The sequence below is a fragment of the Acipenser ruthenus genome, chromosome 2, assembly GCF_902713425.1.
Source record: "Acipenser ruthenus chromosome 2, fAciRut3.2 maternal haplotype, whole genome shotgun sequence".
NCBI classification, from domain to species: Eukaryota; Metazoa; Chordata; class Actinopteri; order Acipenseriformes; family Acipenseridae; genus Acipenser; species Acipenser ruthenus.
Genome location: NC_081190.1, coordinates 32,554,674 through 32,568,768, shown reverse-complemented (window position 1 = coordinate 32,568,768; position 14,095 = coordinate 32,554,674). Strand labels below are relative to the sequence as shown.

General features: G+C 38.7%; 1 protein-coding gene across 6 annotated transcripts in view; it reads left to right on the top strand.

Moving 5' to 3' along the window:
* LOC117409457 (CBP80/20-dependent translation initiation factor) overlaps nt 1-14,095 on the top strand; it is a 139,804-nt gene that overhangs the window by 10,155 nt on the left and 115,554 nt on the right. For 5 of the 6 annotated variants that reach the window (XM_034015549.3, XM_034015550.3, XM_034015553.3 and 2 more), the window contains exons 2-3: nt 7,262-7,491; nt 13,729-13,809. In XM_034015549.3, coding sequence (XP_033871440.1) covers nt 7,300-7,491; nt 13,729-13,809 — 273 coding nt within the window. In that variant the 5' untranslated portion in view covers nt 7,262-7,299. Of the gene's footprint in view, nt 1-5,168; nt 5,188-7,261; nt 7,492-13,728; nt 13,810-14,095 lie in introns of those variants that run through there. The other variant, XM_058994209.1, reaches the window with a different exon arrangement.

Here is a 14,095-nt window from a genome sequence, read left to right as displayed (position 1 = left end):
TTATATATTTATTTATGTTGTTGGTTTGGTTAATGTACGTATCTGTAAAACATTTAGAATGATAGGTATAAATGTTAAGGAGGACTCCAGCACAATTTTACCAACTATACCTATTAAGGCTGCTATGGGGGCTTTTTCTTTGATTACCTTACAGGAACTGACAGAGCTAGTTCAACATATGCCAGCTACAACATGCTGTCTTAATCCTATTCCTACAAAACTATTAAAAGGTGTTCTTGGTGTTATTAATACCCACATTAAAAAAATTATAAATGGTTCATTTTCCTCCCGGTATAGTTCCCTCAGCACTTAAGGTAGCTGTGGTAAAGCCTATGCATAAGAAACACAATTTGGACCCAAAAGTCCTCAATAACTATAGGCCAATCTCCAGCCTACCATTCTTAGATAAGGTTCTAGAGAGAGTTGTTGCAATTCAATTACAAACATTTCTAACTCTTAATGGTATATTTCAGAAGTTTCAGTCTGGTTTTCATGCTGCACATAGCACAGGGACGACCCTTGTCAGAGTTGTGAATGATCTGCTGATAGGCTCTGACTCAGGCTTTCCATCAGTTTTAATTCTTCTAGATCTAAGTGCTTTGGGGGTCATTTTTTAACCTGATCTATCATTTGAGACTCCTATTGGGGAAGTTACTAAAGTATCTTTTTACCATTTGAGAAATATAGCCAAACTTAGACCAGTTATTTCCGTATCTGATGCCGAGAGACTAATGCATGCCTTTGTTTCACCTAGAATTGATTATTGTAATGCACTTTTTTCTGGTGTCCCAAAACGTGTGGTATCCCGCTTGCAGCTTGTTCAGAATACCGTCGCTAGAATTGGGACTAAAACCAGGAAAAGTGAACATATTACCTCTGTTTTGGCCTCGCTACACTGGCTCTGCCTTCGTTTGTCAGGGAAGCTGGGACTGTTACAGTTTTCAAGTCAAGACTGAAAATGCACTTTTATTAAATGGCTTTCTTATCTTAGTGGGTTTTCATGTAACTTTAAAATTGCTGCTTTTGTATTATTATGTGTATACTGTTATTTAAATGGTCTGACTGTGGCAGTTGTATGTGTGACATGCTATACAAATGTATTGCTGTTTGTTCTTTTTTTCTGTTATGTACTGTACAGTGCTTTGCGATACTTTTGTATAAAAAGCGCTATTGTGAGAAAGTGTAGTCTGGGATGGGAGGAACACAGGACTAAACCTCCCAGAAGGACACGGGCTGAAAAGTCCTAATTATTTTTATTTTTTTTATTTATTATTGTGTAATTGTTTAATTATCACCCGTACCTGTTAATTATTGTAAGTTAGTGCCAGGTGCAAGGTTTAAAAAGCGTGCAGACAGTTTGTTCTGGGCTGCTGTGTGAGTAATTCGACTGTGCCCGTGTGTGTTCATACAGTACATAATAAAAAAATAAAAAAAAGTTCAACCCTGGCCTGGCGAGACTCCAGATCTATTACCCAATGTAAACAGCACAAAGTTTCATATGTATGTACTGTAAAATATATATATATATATATATATATATATATATATATATATATATATATATATATATATATATATATATATATATATATATATTCTCTATCAGCGCCACAGAGTATTCATATTGCTGCCAAATGAATTGTGTGGTACAACAAATTGGCTGTCATCCAGGTGATTTTAATATTTCCTTCAGCAAAAGCTTAACACTTGTTTCATGACACTCCGCTTGAGTATGAGTCATTTACAGGTGTCTGCACCTGCTCATTCTGAATAAGTTTGGCTTGTGCTCAGAACAGCTCACAGACAGCTGCAGTAATACTGCTGAAAAGGGACATTCATTTTTTGAATTTTCCTTCTACCTATACGTGCAGTTTTTCACCTGGAACATATTTCTCACATTTTTAAAGTGAGTTGTGCTTTACTGATTTTAAAACGGTGTCGCGAAAAAGTTTCAGGGAGGTTGCGAAACAATCACTTCACAAGCAGACCACTAAATGTAATGGCTGCAACTACTGTAGCTGTCTTTTAGCAGACATTGCATTTAGAAACTTTGATTAACAATACTACAGTACACATACAGTGTATTTTTGTGCTTTTATTAGATTCTAGATTTACTGCTACAGTATCATTAGTACAAATAATATTTCAATAAGTGGGTCGCATTAATAAAACATACAGTTCTTAAGCTTGAAGGTACTGTATTATGTGGTTACATTGCCATGTGAATACAAATTTCTACAAAAACTGCATTGAACAGTGTAACTTGCGAATGCCAAAGCAGCAGGCGACTGTAGACAGTGAGTGTTATATCCAGCCAATCCATGACTTGGCTGTGTGTCTCTATACTCGACACCCAGTACAATCCTAGTGTTAGGGATTGCTGTGTTAAGGTAGTGAAAGTGAATCTAACTCAGGGTTTTTACGAATAGACAGTCATGCTACATGCTAGGGTTTCAGCGATAGACCGGTTATACTGTTCTATCGCAATACAGAAATTTGTATAATTTGTCAAATCAATTACTGCGATATTGCAGGATAATGTTAGTAAGTCAGAGATATGTAGCATTATATAACAATCCATGCTTGGAAACCTTCCTTACTTGTCAGTTAAACAATGTGAAAGGCTTACATTTGACTTACTGCAAAATGGTGTCTGTGCAGGAGCAGTGATACTAGCGGGAACCAGTGCTATGAGGATGAAACGCCGAATTTAGTCAATAAAAAAAAAAAAACATAGCCTATTCTGCCATTTTGGAATTGGTGAAACCGACCAACTAGAGAAAAAGACTTCCTGTAGAGCATGTAAAAAGCTTGTGTCAAATCCTGGTGGCAACACCTCTAATTTATTTATCCATCAGCGTGATCGTCACACCCAACTTCACGTTGAAGCAAAGAAACAGCAATTTCAATCTACGCCACATACCCAGTGCCACTGCCAAAGTAAATCAGCCTGAAATCACAGCAGCTTTTGGTGTGCAAAAAGTGTGTGATATCAACAGTGCTGAGGCTATGAAGCTTCACAAGGCCATTGGATAGTGGCATGCAATAGTATTGGTGCCAGTCTACAGTGTTGAAAAACGAGGGCAGAAGCATATGCTGCACGCATTTAATCCGTGTTACAAGGTAGGCCTTGCATTTAAAAAAAAAAATTCTATTTTTTTTTATTAATAATAATAATAATAATAATAATAATAATAATAATAATAATAATAATAATTAATTACTAATTGAATCCCGGCACAACAGTATATATAGATGCACAAAGCACTCACTCTGGGTTGTGTGTTTGGGAGTGGAGAACGGTGAGAGAGAAGGAGATATTTAAATATAACAATTGCTACTACGTGCTGGAGAACCAGCGCGGTACTTGTTTTGTGTTTAGCGTTCGTCCACCCTGTTTGTTAGTGTCTATTCGTTTTGTTTGTCTGTTTATTTTGGCGTAAAATGCCGAGTTCTGTTTTGTACAACCTTTTTTATTTACAATAAACCGGCACAAGCAAGCCTCTTCATCATTTCATTTCACTTCAGTACTGTGTATGTTTCCTTTCCTGGGTCTGACGTCACCACTCAGCCAGCTGTGTCACAATCGTTCACTGAAATTAAAGTGTATTTAGTGTTGTAGTCCGTTTTACTGTCTGGACATGTTCTATTGTACTACTTTTGGAAGTTTACAAGAATAGAATTCAGTGAAATATGTACATATTTTTTAAAAATCTTTTCTATAATGTTAATGGTGACATTAATAAAAAAGTACAGAAGTGTGAACTGCTGCAAATCTTTTTGGGCTCCTGAGTGACACATCCAGTAAAAACACTTGCGTAGAGTGCAGGATGCTCCCTATAGTCTGGACGTCGCCGGTTCGAGTCCAGGCTATTCCTTTGCCGACCGAAGATGGGAGCTCCCAGGAGGCGGTGCACAGTTGGCCGAGCGCCGACCGGGTGGAGGGAGGGTTAGGTTGGCCAGGGTGTCCTCTGCTTACCGCGCACCAGCGACCCCTGTGGTTTGGCTGGGCGCCTGCGTGCGTGCCTGTAAGCTGCCCAGGGTTGCATTGTCTTCCGACACTGTAGCTCTGGGTGCCTGCATGATGAGTCCGCAGTGTGATGCGACACTGCCAGATCTATAAAACTATAGAAAATAGCGATTGACAAAGCTATGATCAAGACTGGTACATATTCGTCAACGTGATGTGTCTTCTCTGACGCTATTTCAACATATATGGCAATAAATCATACATACCTGTAATGGACTCCCATAAATTATCTTTTAAATCTCTATTTTTATAGTTGCAATGATCTTTGTAATAAAACTGTTCTCTTTTCTTCACTCATTATTGATACTGCTTCATCCTGCTGGACCATGGCATTGAAGCTGTTCTCTGATCCTAGCTGTCGCACCACAAATCACAAAAAATAGGATGCAGTCCTATTTATTTTGCGTCACTCCTGCATCGCCTGTCGTGACGCTTGTGGTGTGAAAGATACTTATCAAAAGTATAGGTTCTATTTATTATGTTGCATCGCTGCACATTTTTGCTTGTCTCATCATGTCTGGTGTGTAGCGGTCTTAAAAGCCATCCTCATCTGCAGTAGCAGAGGTGAATGTATTTCAAATGTACTGTACACCAATAGTTTCAACATGGCCTGGGGAGGTAGTAACAGTCTAAAATATGTAAACTGAATGAGGTTATTTTTGTTGTGTCCAGTACTTTTAAACGTACTTCATCAAAACTGTAAATATGACTTTACAGTAGCTTCTTGTTGTTGTTGTTGTTGTTGTTGTTGTTTATTTTTTTTATACAGCATGGACAGTGGTAAACTGGCTGCATAAAATAAAGGGTCCATTGCATCCTTGCGTGCTCCATTGTCTAACAGTGTAGTCCTTTAGGAAGCTTGTAGTGCGCATTGTTATCCGTTTTAAGAAGCTCAAACTCCTGAAAACTCTCCTGAAATGCAAGTACAGCAAGAAAGCTTCTTGTCATAACCCCTGCCCTTGGGTGCAACGGGCTATAAATATTAGCAAGATGCCTGTGACTGCAGCCACAAATCCTCTTTGCCAGCAGTGATGTACATAGGATTGGCTGCAGTCTTGTTTGTCAGCCCCAGGTCACGTGAGCTGGGTCTGTCTCTAGCACAGTAAGGGAACGGGCCGGTCGTTTGAACTCCGGGAGGGAGCTGGTTCATGTGCAGGGTAGGATTACTGGGCCTTTCACTGCACGAGTAGTGGTTACAGGGTCTAAATGGCCGAAAGAAAACAAAAGGCTTTTCTAGAACAGCCTCTGCTCTCCATTTGTGAAAGTAGGGAAGTGATATTTGTTTAACCCAAGAGTGCTTGGCAGCTTTGCATGATTTAGGCCTACTTGTTGATTGCTCTGTGCACTAAATTGTTCAAATATTACATTTTCACTGCCTCTGCTGGTGGATATCTGCTAAGTACTGTAAAGCAGGATTACAAGAGAGCAGGCAAAGTTGGTTTCCCAGAGCAGTCATCAGCTGCTTCTGGGGGTGAGTAACATCTGTAACTTTTATTCAGGAGCAGTTAGTACATATGCACGTGTCTCTGATTTTGAACGTGTGAGTAAAAAAACAAAAAAAAAAAACCTAAAAATTCATTGGATTGAGGAAATTAATAAAAGTGTAATTTGTTAGTTATATTTCAGCCTCTGAAAGTAAACATTACGAGCCATAAGTTTTTGTGAAATCAATTACAAACGTTATGTTGTACAGACAATATTAAAATTCAGATATTGCACTGCTTGTGCACTCCCTTAATTTTAGCATGGTCTTACATCATTTAGAATTTTCCTTGAGCCTAATGCGCTGTTCAAAGGATTTTCATGCAGAGGTTTCATCAAAACATGTCTTAGGCTTCAGGAACTTTTTTATTGTTTGAAAGCTGGCTTCCATTTTGAGAATGATGTAAACTGATTCGGAGATGCCTTTTATATTTTATAGTACCAAATCAGTATCCTATAGTGTACATATGTAAGATGTTATGTTTTTGTAGCTGGGGCATGCATGATTATTCTATTCAAGTTACATTTAGCAATACAAATACAATTAAAAATATTCATTTCATTCAGATTGGCACCTCCTCGCGGTCAAGAATTCCCTCTTCGGCGGACAAGAGGGAGTGTTTCACAGCACTCTACAACAATAAGATCCTAATGTTCAAGCCTAGATACTATTTTTATAGAATTGGGAGATAGACCTTAGAAATAATGTGATATGTGAAATAATGTATAATGTAACAATTGTAAGTCCCCCGGGATAAGGGCATCTGCTAAGAAATAAATAATAATAATAATTGAGAAATGTCACAATGTCTTTAGAAGAACCCTCCGCCATTTTTCAAGAATTTTTTTTGTGCACTGTTTTTTGATACCGCAGTTGGATAAACAAGATTAATCGATCAGTTATTTGTTTAATCGATCAAAGCCCACAGGTGTGATTAATTGATTCATACTTAATCGATTCAAAACAAATTAAAACTGAATTTAATTATTCAATTTAATTAATACAAGAGACTACAAAATAGAGGTGTTTTACAAAAAAAGAGATGTCATACACTGCGGTGTTGTCGACGGTCATGGTATAATTTATACTTAAAACGCTGTGGTTAATATTAATAAGCAAGCCGATAAAAACAGAACATGAACGAGATTGCAGCCAATAAACTTTAAAAAAAAAATTCCAGTGTGATTTGAAAAAATAAAATAGAGTTTTGTTTGGTGACATTTTACCAAGTAAACACTAAACAAGTAAAAATCACACTGCAATAAAAGACAGAGCTACATGAACAGCATAGAGACAATAATAAGCACCTATAATACAAGCATGTATCCACCAACCTGCAGAGAGAGGCCCAGTCGCAAGCCTGTGGACTATGAGACTGAGAGTATACCATGCAGAAGCAGCAGAAGTACCGCTAAATCACAATGAACCATTACAGCTTGCTACACTAAATACACATTGACTACCAGCACTGCTGAAGGGTTAAATAAATGAATAATTAAATACTGTACTTGTATTACACTTCCTGTTCATAAAGAGAGCTACTTATTGAAGCATTGTGAATTTTTTTGTTTACGTATTCAATTTTGGTATTATGTAAGCATTATTTTTAGCCAGTGGCACGCTGATGTACAGTAGACTAGTTTAATCGTTTAGTAAGTTACGTGTATACGATTATTAAAAGATACAGAAATGCCTAATACTGTGTTACTCTATTGTCTGATTTAATGGTGTATTGTATGTCTCTGTAGGCCCTGCCCCTCCCTCCCTCGCCCCCTCGCAGTCAGCCATGGAGAACTCCTCTGTAGCCTCTGCCTCCTCTGAGGCTGGCAGCACGCGCTCCCAGGAGATTGAGGAGCTGGAGCGTTTCATCGACAGCTACGTCCTCGAGTACCAGGTCCAAGGGCTCCTGACCGACAAGACAGAGGCAGAGGCAGAGGCAGACGGAGAGGGTGACAAGACCCAATGCAGCGTCTCACAGGTCAGTCTCTGGCAGCTGCTTTCTTGTTGTGCCACAGAAACTACACAAGTTAGATGTGTACAATACACTACTAAGGGGGTGTTGGAGAGTAGTGTATTTCCTGCAAGACTGTTTCCTGTAGCTCATTTTAACCCTGTTCCAACTTTAGTTGTGCACTGTAGAGTATATATTAGAGGTCGACACGGGTAGAAAATCCGGAACCTGGTACCCGCCGTAAAAAATACCCGGATACCCGGGTCTTTTTCAGGTAATGCTTAAAAAAAAAAAAAAGAAAAAAACACATTAATGTTTTAAGTGCATGATACATATTAAAATACTATATAGTAAACATACATTTAGTCCCTTCAGATCTGTAGACTTGTGTAACCTTTTTCAGTACTGGAAATAATAATAATAATAATAATAATAATAATAATAATAATAATAATAATAATAATAATAATAATAATAAAACTCAGTTTGAATATAGTTATGTTCAATGCACTTCATAATGCAGGATTCTTTGCGACAGCTGTTGGCCATATTCCGCTGTGCTGTTGTTGTTAATGTAATGTTGTTGTACTTGGACCCCTGGCCGACTAACCTTGTCCGTCTCTGTGCTTCTGATCTTGCTCCTTCCATTATGCACACTCTCAACCTGTCCCTGGACTTAGGCTCGGTTCCTGTTGCCCTTAAGCTTGCCCGAGTTACGCCGATACTCAAAAAACCCTCCCTCGACCCGGCTGACTTATCCAATTTCCATCCCATCTGCAATCTCCCTTTTCTCTCCAAAACTCTCGAAAGGGCTGTAGCCAGTCAGCTGATGAAACAATCTGCTTCAATCTCTACAGTCTGGCTTCCGGCCGTATCACAGTAATGAAACTGCTCTGCTCCGGATTGTGAATGATCTCCTGCTTAATGCTGATGCTGGTGCTCCCTCTGTGCTTGTCCTCCTAACAGCCGCTTTTGACACCATAAATCATGGCATTATTCTTGACCGCCTTCAGAAGTATGCTGGGATCACTGGAACCTGTTTCTCTTGGATGTCCTCTTACCTATCTGGATGCACGCAGTCTGTCTTCTATGATGGAAGCAGTGGTGTCGCAAACCTTGTCACTTGTGGTGTCCCCCAAGGATCTATTCTTTGGGCCCCTTCTCTTCAGTATCTACATGCTTCCCTTGGGTCACCTCATCCACCAACACAGCCTCATGTTTCACTCCTATGCTGACGACACCCAGCTTTACTTAAAACTTGACCCTGGAAGCCCCTTTGCCATGGTCTGGCTCTCGGCTTGCATTCAAGACACCGAGGCCTGGATGTTTGCCAGTTTTCTTCAGCAGAACACCAGCAAATCTGAACTCCTAGTAGGATCTAAAACTCAACTTAAGAATCTCAATATAGCTGCCCTGAACCTCGGAAACTGTCTGCTGCTGCCTTCCCCCACAGTACGAAGACTTGGTGTACTTCTTGACAGCAGCTCTCCTTTGATGCCCACATCTCCTCCGTGGTCAAATCTTCCTTCTACCATCTTTGAAACAAATCCAAAGTCCGTCCCTACCTTTCCATCACGGATGCGGAGATACTTTGTCATGCATTTCTCTTCTCTCGACTCGACTACTGTGGTCTCCCGGCACGCACCATAAGCCGATTGCAGCTAATTCAGAATGCTAGGATCAGCTTCTAGGCTCCTTACCAGATGTAAAAAACGTGATCGCATCACCCCCCCCGTCTTGCCCAGCTGCACTGGCTACCTGTAAAGTTCAGGATTACTTTCAAAACTCTCCTGCTCACCTACAATGGCCTTCATCACACAGGTCCCGAGTACCTCCTCAACCTGCTGACCCGCTATGTCCCTGCCCGCAAGCTGAGGTCCTCCGACTCTGGCCTGCTTGTTATCCCCAAGCAAAAGTGCACCACACTTGGAGAACGCTTGTTTAGCTTTATGGCTCTGACTCTCCGGAACTCTTTCCCAGCTTTGGTGCGTGATGCTCCCACCGTCGTTCGCTTTAAATCAACTCTCAAGACCAACTTGTTCTCTCTTGCTTTCCATGCTCTTTAAGCCTGATTATCTGCTATTAGCTGCTGTGTTGTTGCTACTATTTAATGTATTATGCATTTTTCATTATTTAATGTGTTATGCATTGTTTTTTACAGTATATCATGTATTATGCATTTCTCTATTTAAAGTATTATGGATTTTCTTGTTGTTACTGCATCTTGTAAAGCACTTTGTAATGGTGGTCCACTATGAAAGGCGCTATATAAAATAAAGATTGATTGATTGTATTGATTCAGGGCGATACAAGAGTTCCAATGGAGGTTTTATTTATTTTATCAATCAGAACACAGCGTAGTTTGGCAAACACAATAGTCCAAACGAAATTTAAAGGTGCAGTCCTCCAAATCCGAACTGATAAATAAACGTGAATATTTCAGTCTTACATTAACATGGCATCCAAGCATACCATTGTGAGTAATGGGTTTTTCTCATACTGATTTAATTTTTTACTTTGCACCTATGCATTTTGTGTGGTGTATCCTTTTTCTCAGTAAATCAACTTCATTAAAATAAAAAACACATTCATGGTTTTCAGTCTGTTTTCTGGAGTACACCGCTCAAAATACTTTAGTTATTTGTTTATTTATTTTTAAATAAAGGCTACTTATTTTATCTTTTTGGTCAGAAACTAAATCTGCGCAATAACTGTAGATAAAGCATTCTGTATTTTAATCCACACGGTTATTATTATTAATGGATAATTAAGAGTTAACACTGACATAAAGGATGTTATGTTGTTTTCTTTCCAGTTTAGTTCCTGAGAATAGTCACCACAGTTATTATTATTGAGGTGTACTTGCCGCTAATATATATATGTTGTAACACCAGAGGGAGGGGGTTAAAATCCTCCCTGCCAAACACAGGTGAAAACGTGTGTTAATTATTGTTAATTATCATCACCTGCACCTGTCTATCATTGTAAATTAGAGCCAGGTGCAGGGTATTTAAGGAGAGCAGTCAGTCTGCTCAGGGCTGCTGCTGTGTGGAGAGCCCGATTTGATGGTGTGTTCAATCGTACAAAAAAGGTACTGTGTAAAGCCTTTTTGTTTGCATCTTTAAAAACAGTGTTTTTCAGCCAGTAAACAGCTTAGCTGTCCGGCTTATTAGAATAGATTTCCTGACAAATGTTTAGTTAGTGCTCCGAAGGAGCTAGGTGTTTGTTTTGTTTTTGATTAATTTTTGTAAAAATTAAAGTGCGCGGTAGCGCTTTTTCTTTCAAATCCTCTGTACTGGGCCCCAAGTCTGTACTTTTAAACAAGCCATGAACCAGGTAGGTGGCTTTTACGGTGTCTGAGTAATATGTGCGTAACCTTCGGTGCCCTGGCGCCCCAAAATGAATGGGACTGAGTTTTAAGAGTTAAAGCGAGTCACCGCTTTCAAAACAACACCTAGATATACTTAATATCATATTTTTTTTCTATAATGCTTAAAGATAGCGGCCAAGAATCACGTACGAGAGAATAAAGTCTCGCGGCACTTAAAATATCCAGCACTACTTTTATTTATTTATTTACATAGTGCTTTCGTCACTGACACCCACTTCCTTAGAGATTGTTGTAGCGTTTCAGGCATTTTAAATTGGGTCAAAAATACAGTAGCTTGGTGTCTTAAAATATCTCTCCCACACTGAAAGTTGCAGATATGCAGGAGCAACTTGGAAAATGCGCGATTCCCGCGCTAAAATTCAAGCCCTGATAAATATATATATTGACACAGAGTCAAACTAAAGGCAGTCAAGGGACCAACAAAATGTTGCCTTACAATATATATGATTTCTACTTGGCCAATTCAGTTACTGCTGAACATTTTATTGGACCATACTGGATATTAGGGATACAACGGTTATGATTTTCCCAAACCGAAACCGACATTTGCAGTTCCAGTGCACTCAGGTTTGAGATCACAATCGACTAATTATTATTATGATTATATAAGGATTATTGCCCACATTGCATTTTTTCACACAGCCGTGTGATATGGGAAACACATGCTCATTAATACCAGCAACAGAGCACTTACTCTAGCACGAGCTGTCAAACAGCAACACATCTCCACTATTCTCTAGTGTGTACTTGATAAAGAAAACCCTCCAGAGCCCTTCACGTCCAGTGAAAATCAGGTAAATCCAAGAGAAATGCACGCTTCCAATATCAAAACTACTTTGGCAACATGCTGTCTGTTTTCAATCTTTGGGCCAAACTACATTTTCCACGAGGGAGTCACCGTAAACATTTATAATCGGCCACCCGAAAAATCTCCCATCCACAGATGAAGATGCTTTGTAATACACTCTGATTCTGACTTGAGGTAAGCCACTTTTCACAAAAAGGTAGACAGAATTGTTAGCAAACACAAACACCCTCATGATCATAAAAATGGCAAAATAGTTATATATAAAAAATGTTTAAGTGCGTAATTTTAACACGCTCCCTAACCTTTTTTTTCACCCTACTCGAAAAAAAAAAAAAACTTGCCACAGAAACCTGACCACAGAAAAACAACAGAACTGGTACTGGGCACATAAGAAGAAAAATTAAGCTCCACAACACTTAATTCCCTGAAAACCAACTTGCTGCTTTTAAGTTACAAGTTTAAACTGTTTGCTTTGGTTACAGTCGCGTTATAACGCCTAGTACAGACCATTGCAGTTGCGGTTTTCTCTGTACTGTCTCACATAATGCAAACCTTTATGTTAAATTGTGTTGAAGTTATCAAAGTTGTTACTATTTTAAATAAAAGTATTTATCCAGTTCACGCTGTCTAATAACTCACTGGCATAAACTAAGAAGAGTAGTCTCAACACAACAAGCAGCACAGAACTTTAGAACTCTGTCAGGACAAAAATGCTCACCAGAGATTATAAATAATACAGCATGGGGTAGGGTGTGATATGCTTGCAGCATCCCACCCCTCGGGTGGGCATTGCATACTCATATCACACACTACCTCATGCAGTATTCTCTATCACACAAGCTGCAATTCTTCTCAGAGATGGATTTGCCACTTACAACACTGTGGTAACAGGAAAACAATAAAAAAGTGTAATGTCTATTCATGCATTATTTTATTATTTCTACATTATGTCTAATGGTATAATACATTTAGCATGAGTGATGTAATAACACTGTATTGAGCTTATTTGTCATAGTTAAAAAAATTACATGTGTAATGGTATGTTCTGTTCGCTTGGCTGTAAATGGTTTTTCGGTTTTAAACTTTTTTTCGTTTTACCGAAAACCGATTGGATGTCAAAAAAAGCTGAAAGAGTTGATAAAAAACCAAACCAATCATAACTGACTGACTTGCTTTCCTACTGGATATTAATGATATTGTTTTATTTTATGCACTCCTCTGGTTTATAATGATATCCTTCTGATTTACTGTTTTAGTTAATACTAGTTAATCTTAATCGAATGGACAAATGAGTTACCTAAAATTGCACCAGTGTGTACATTTTTTTTGATAGTTTACAGCATGTTGGTCTTATTAGAGGTGTACCAGCACAGCAACGGTGTACCAATAGTGTACCAGCACAGCAACGGTGATACATTATTGCAAGGGTGGTACTTCATCATCCTCGCTCACTGTTAGCATGGCGGATCTCTAAATTGAATATGGTCAAGGACCTGTTAATTAACCCTTCTCCCTTTAAAAACTGCTGCAGCAGCAATGCACAGCTTTCCCCTTTCAGATTTCCGGCAAGCACAAAAGCAAAGGCATTCTCGTAAAGCCTGCTCCTTAAGGAGTGATGGCCAAATGCTTCAATTTAAATAAAGTCTTATTATATAATTGAGTTTAATGCTATGGTTTAAACAAAATATACACTGCTGCTTTCTAGGATCACTTACTTTCCTGTAGCAATATGTGCACAACTGGTTCCTTCAAACAAAGTGCAATTCTTCAAGCATACATATATTGGAACATATCAACTAATTGTAAATCCCCTCATCAAACAAACAAAGAATTTGACACACACATAATTTGAAAACTAAGTGCGTACACATGTTTATTGATTTTATAGTCAGACCTCCTGTGAAAAATAATTAAAGTGATGTACAGTACATTAATAATTGTGAGTTGATCTTTTATAACCATTATAAGAAGATAGGAGGGTTGAATGTAGGCCTCTGTTATCTTCTTGTAGGTTTTAAATCATTGAATGCTTCTGAGCCTCTCACTTCTGGTATTCTCTCTCCAGTGGAACGAAGACTGCAGTGACAGAAAAGATGGAAGCTGGTCTTCTTCCAAAGGGAAGGGCTCCTCCAAACCAAACAATCAGGTAAGAACTGAGATGTTCTTCAGCCTAAATTCCTTGACTGGGATTCCTTGACTATTTAAGTAGTGTTGTCTGAACTTAATGAGCACAAAATACACATAGATATAACTACCATGGGGCAAAGACAATAAAAGTATGATTTTAATAAGACTACATAGTTTTATTCCAGTTAAATAATTGGCTCAGTTCAATTTCTATATAAGTATAATTAATAATTGTTTGGTATTGATTGATTTTCTCCTTAAAAGTGTGTGAAACTGATGATTCGGAAGGGACTGTCACCGAGGGG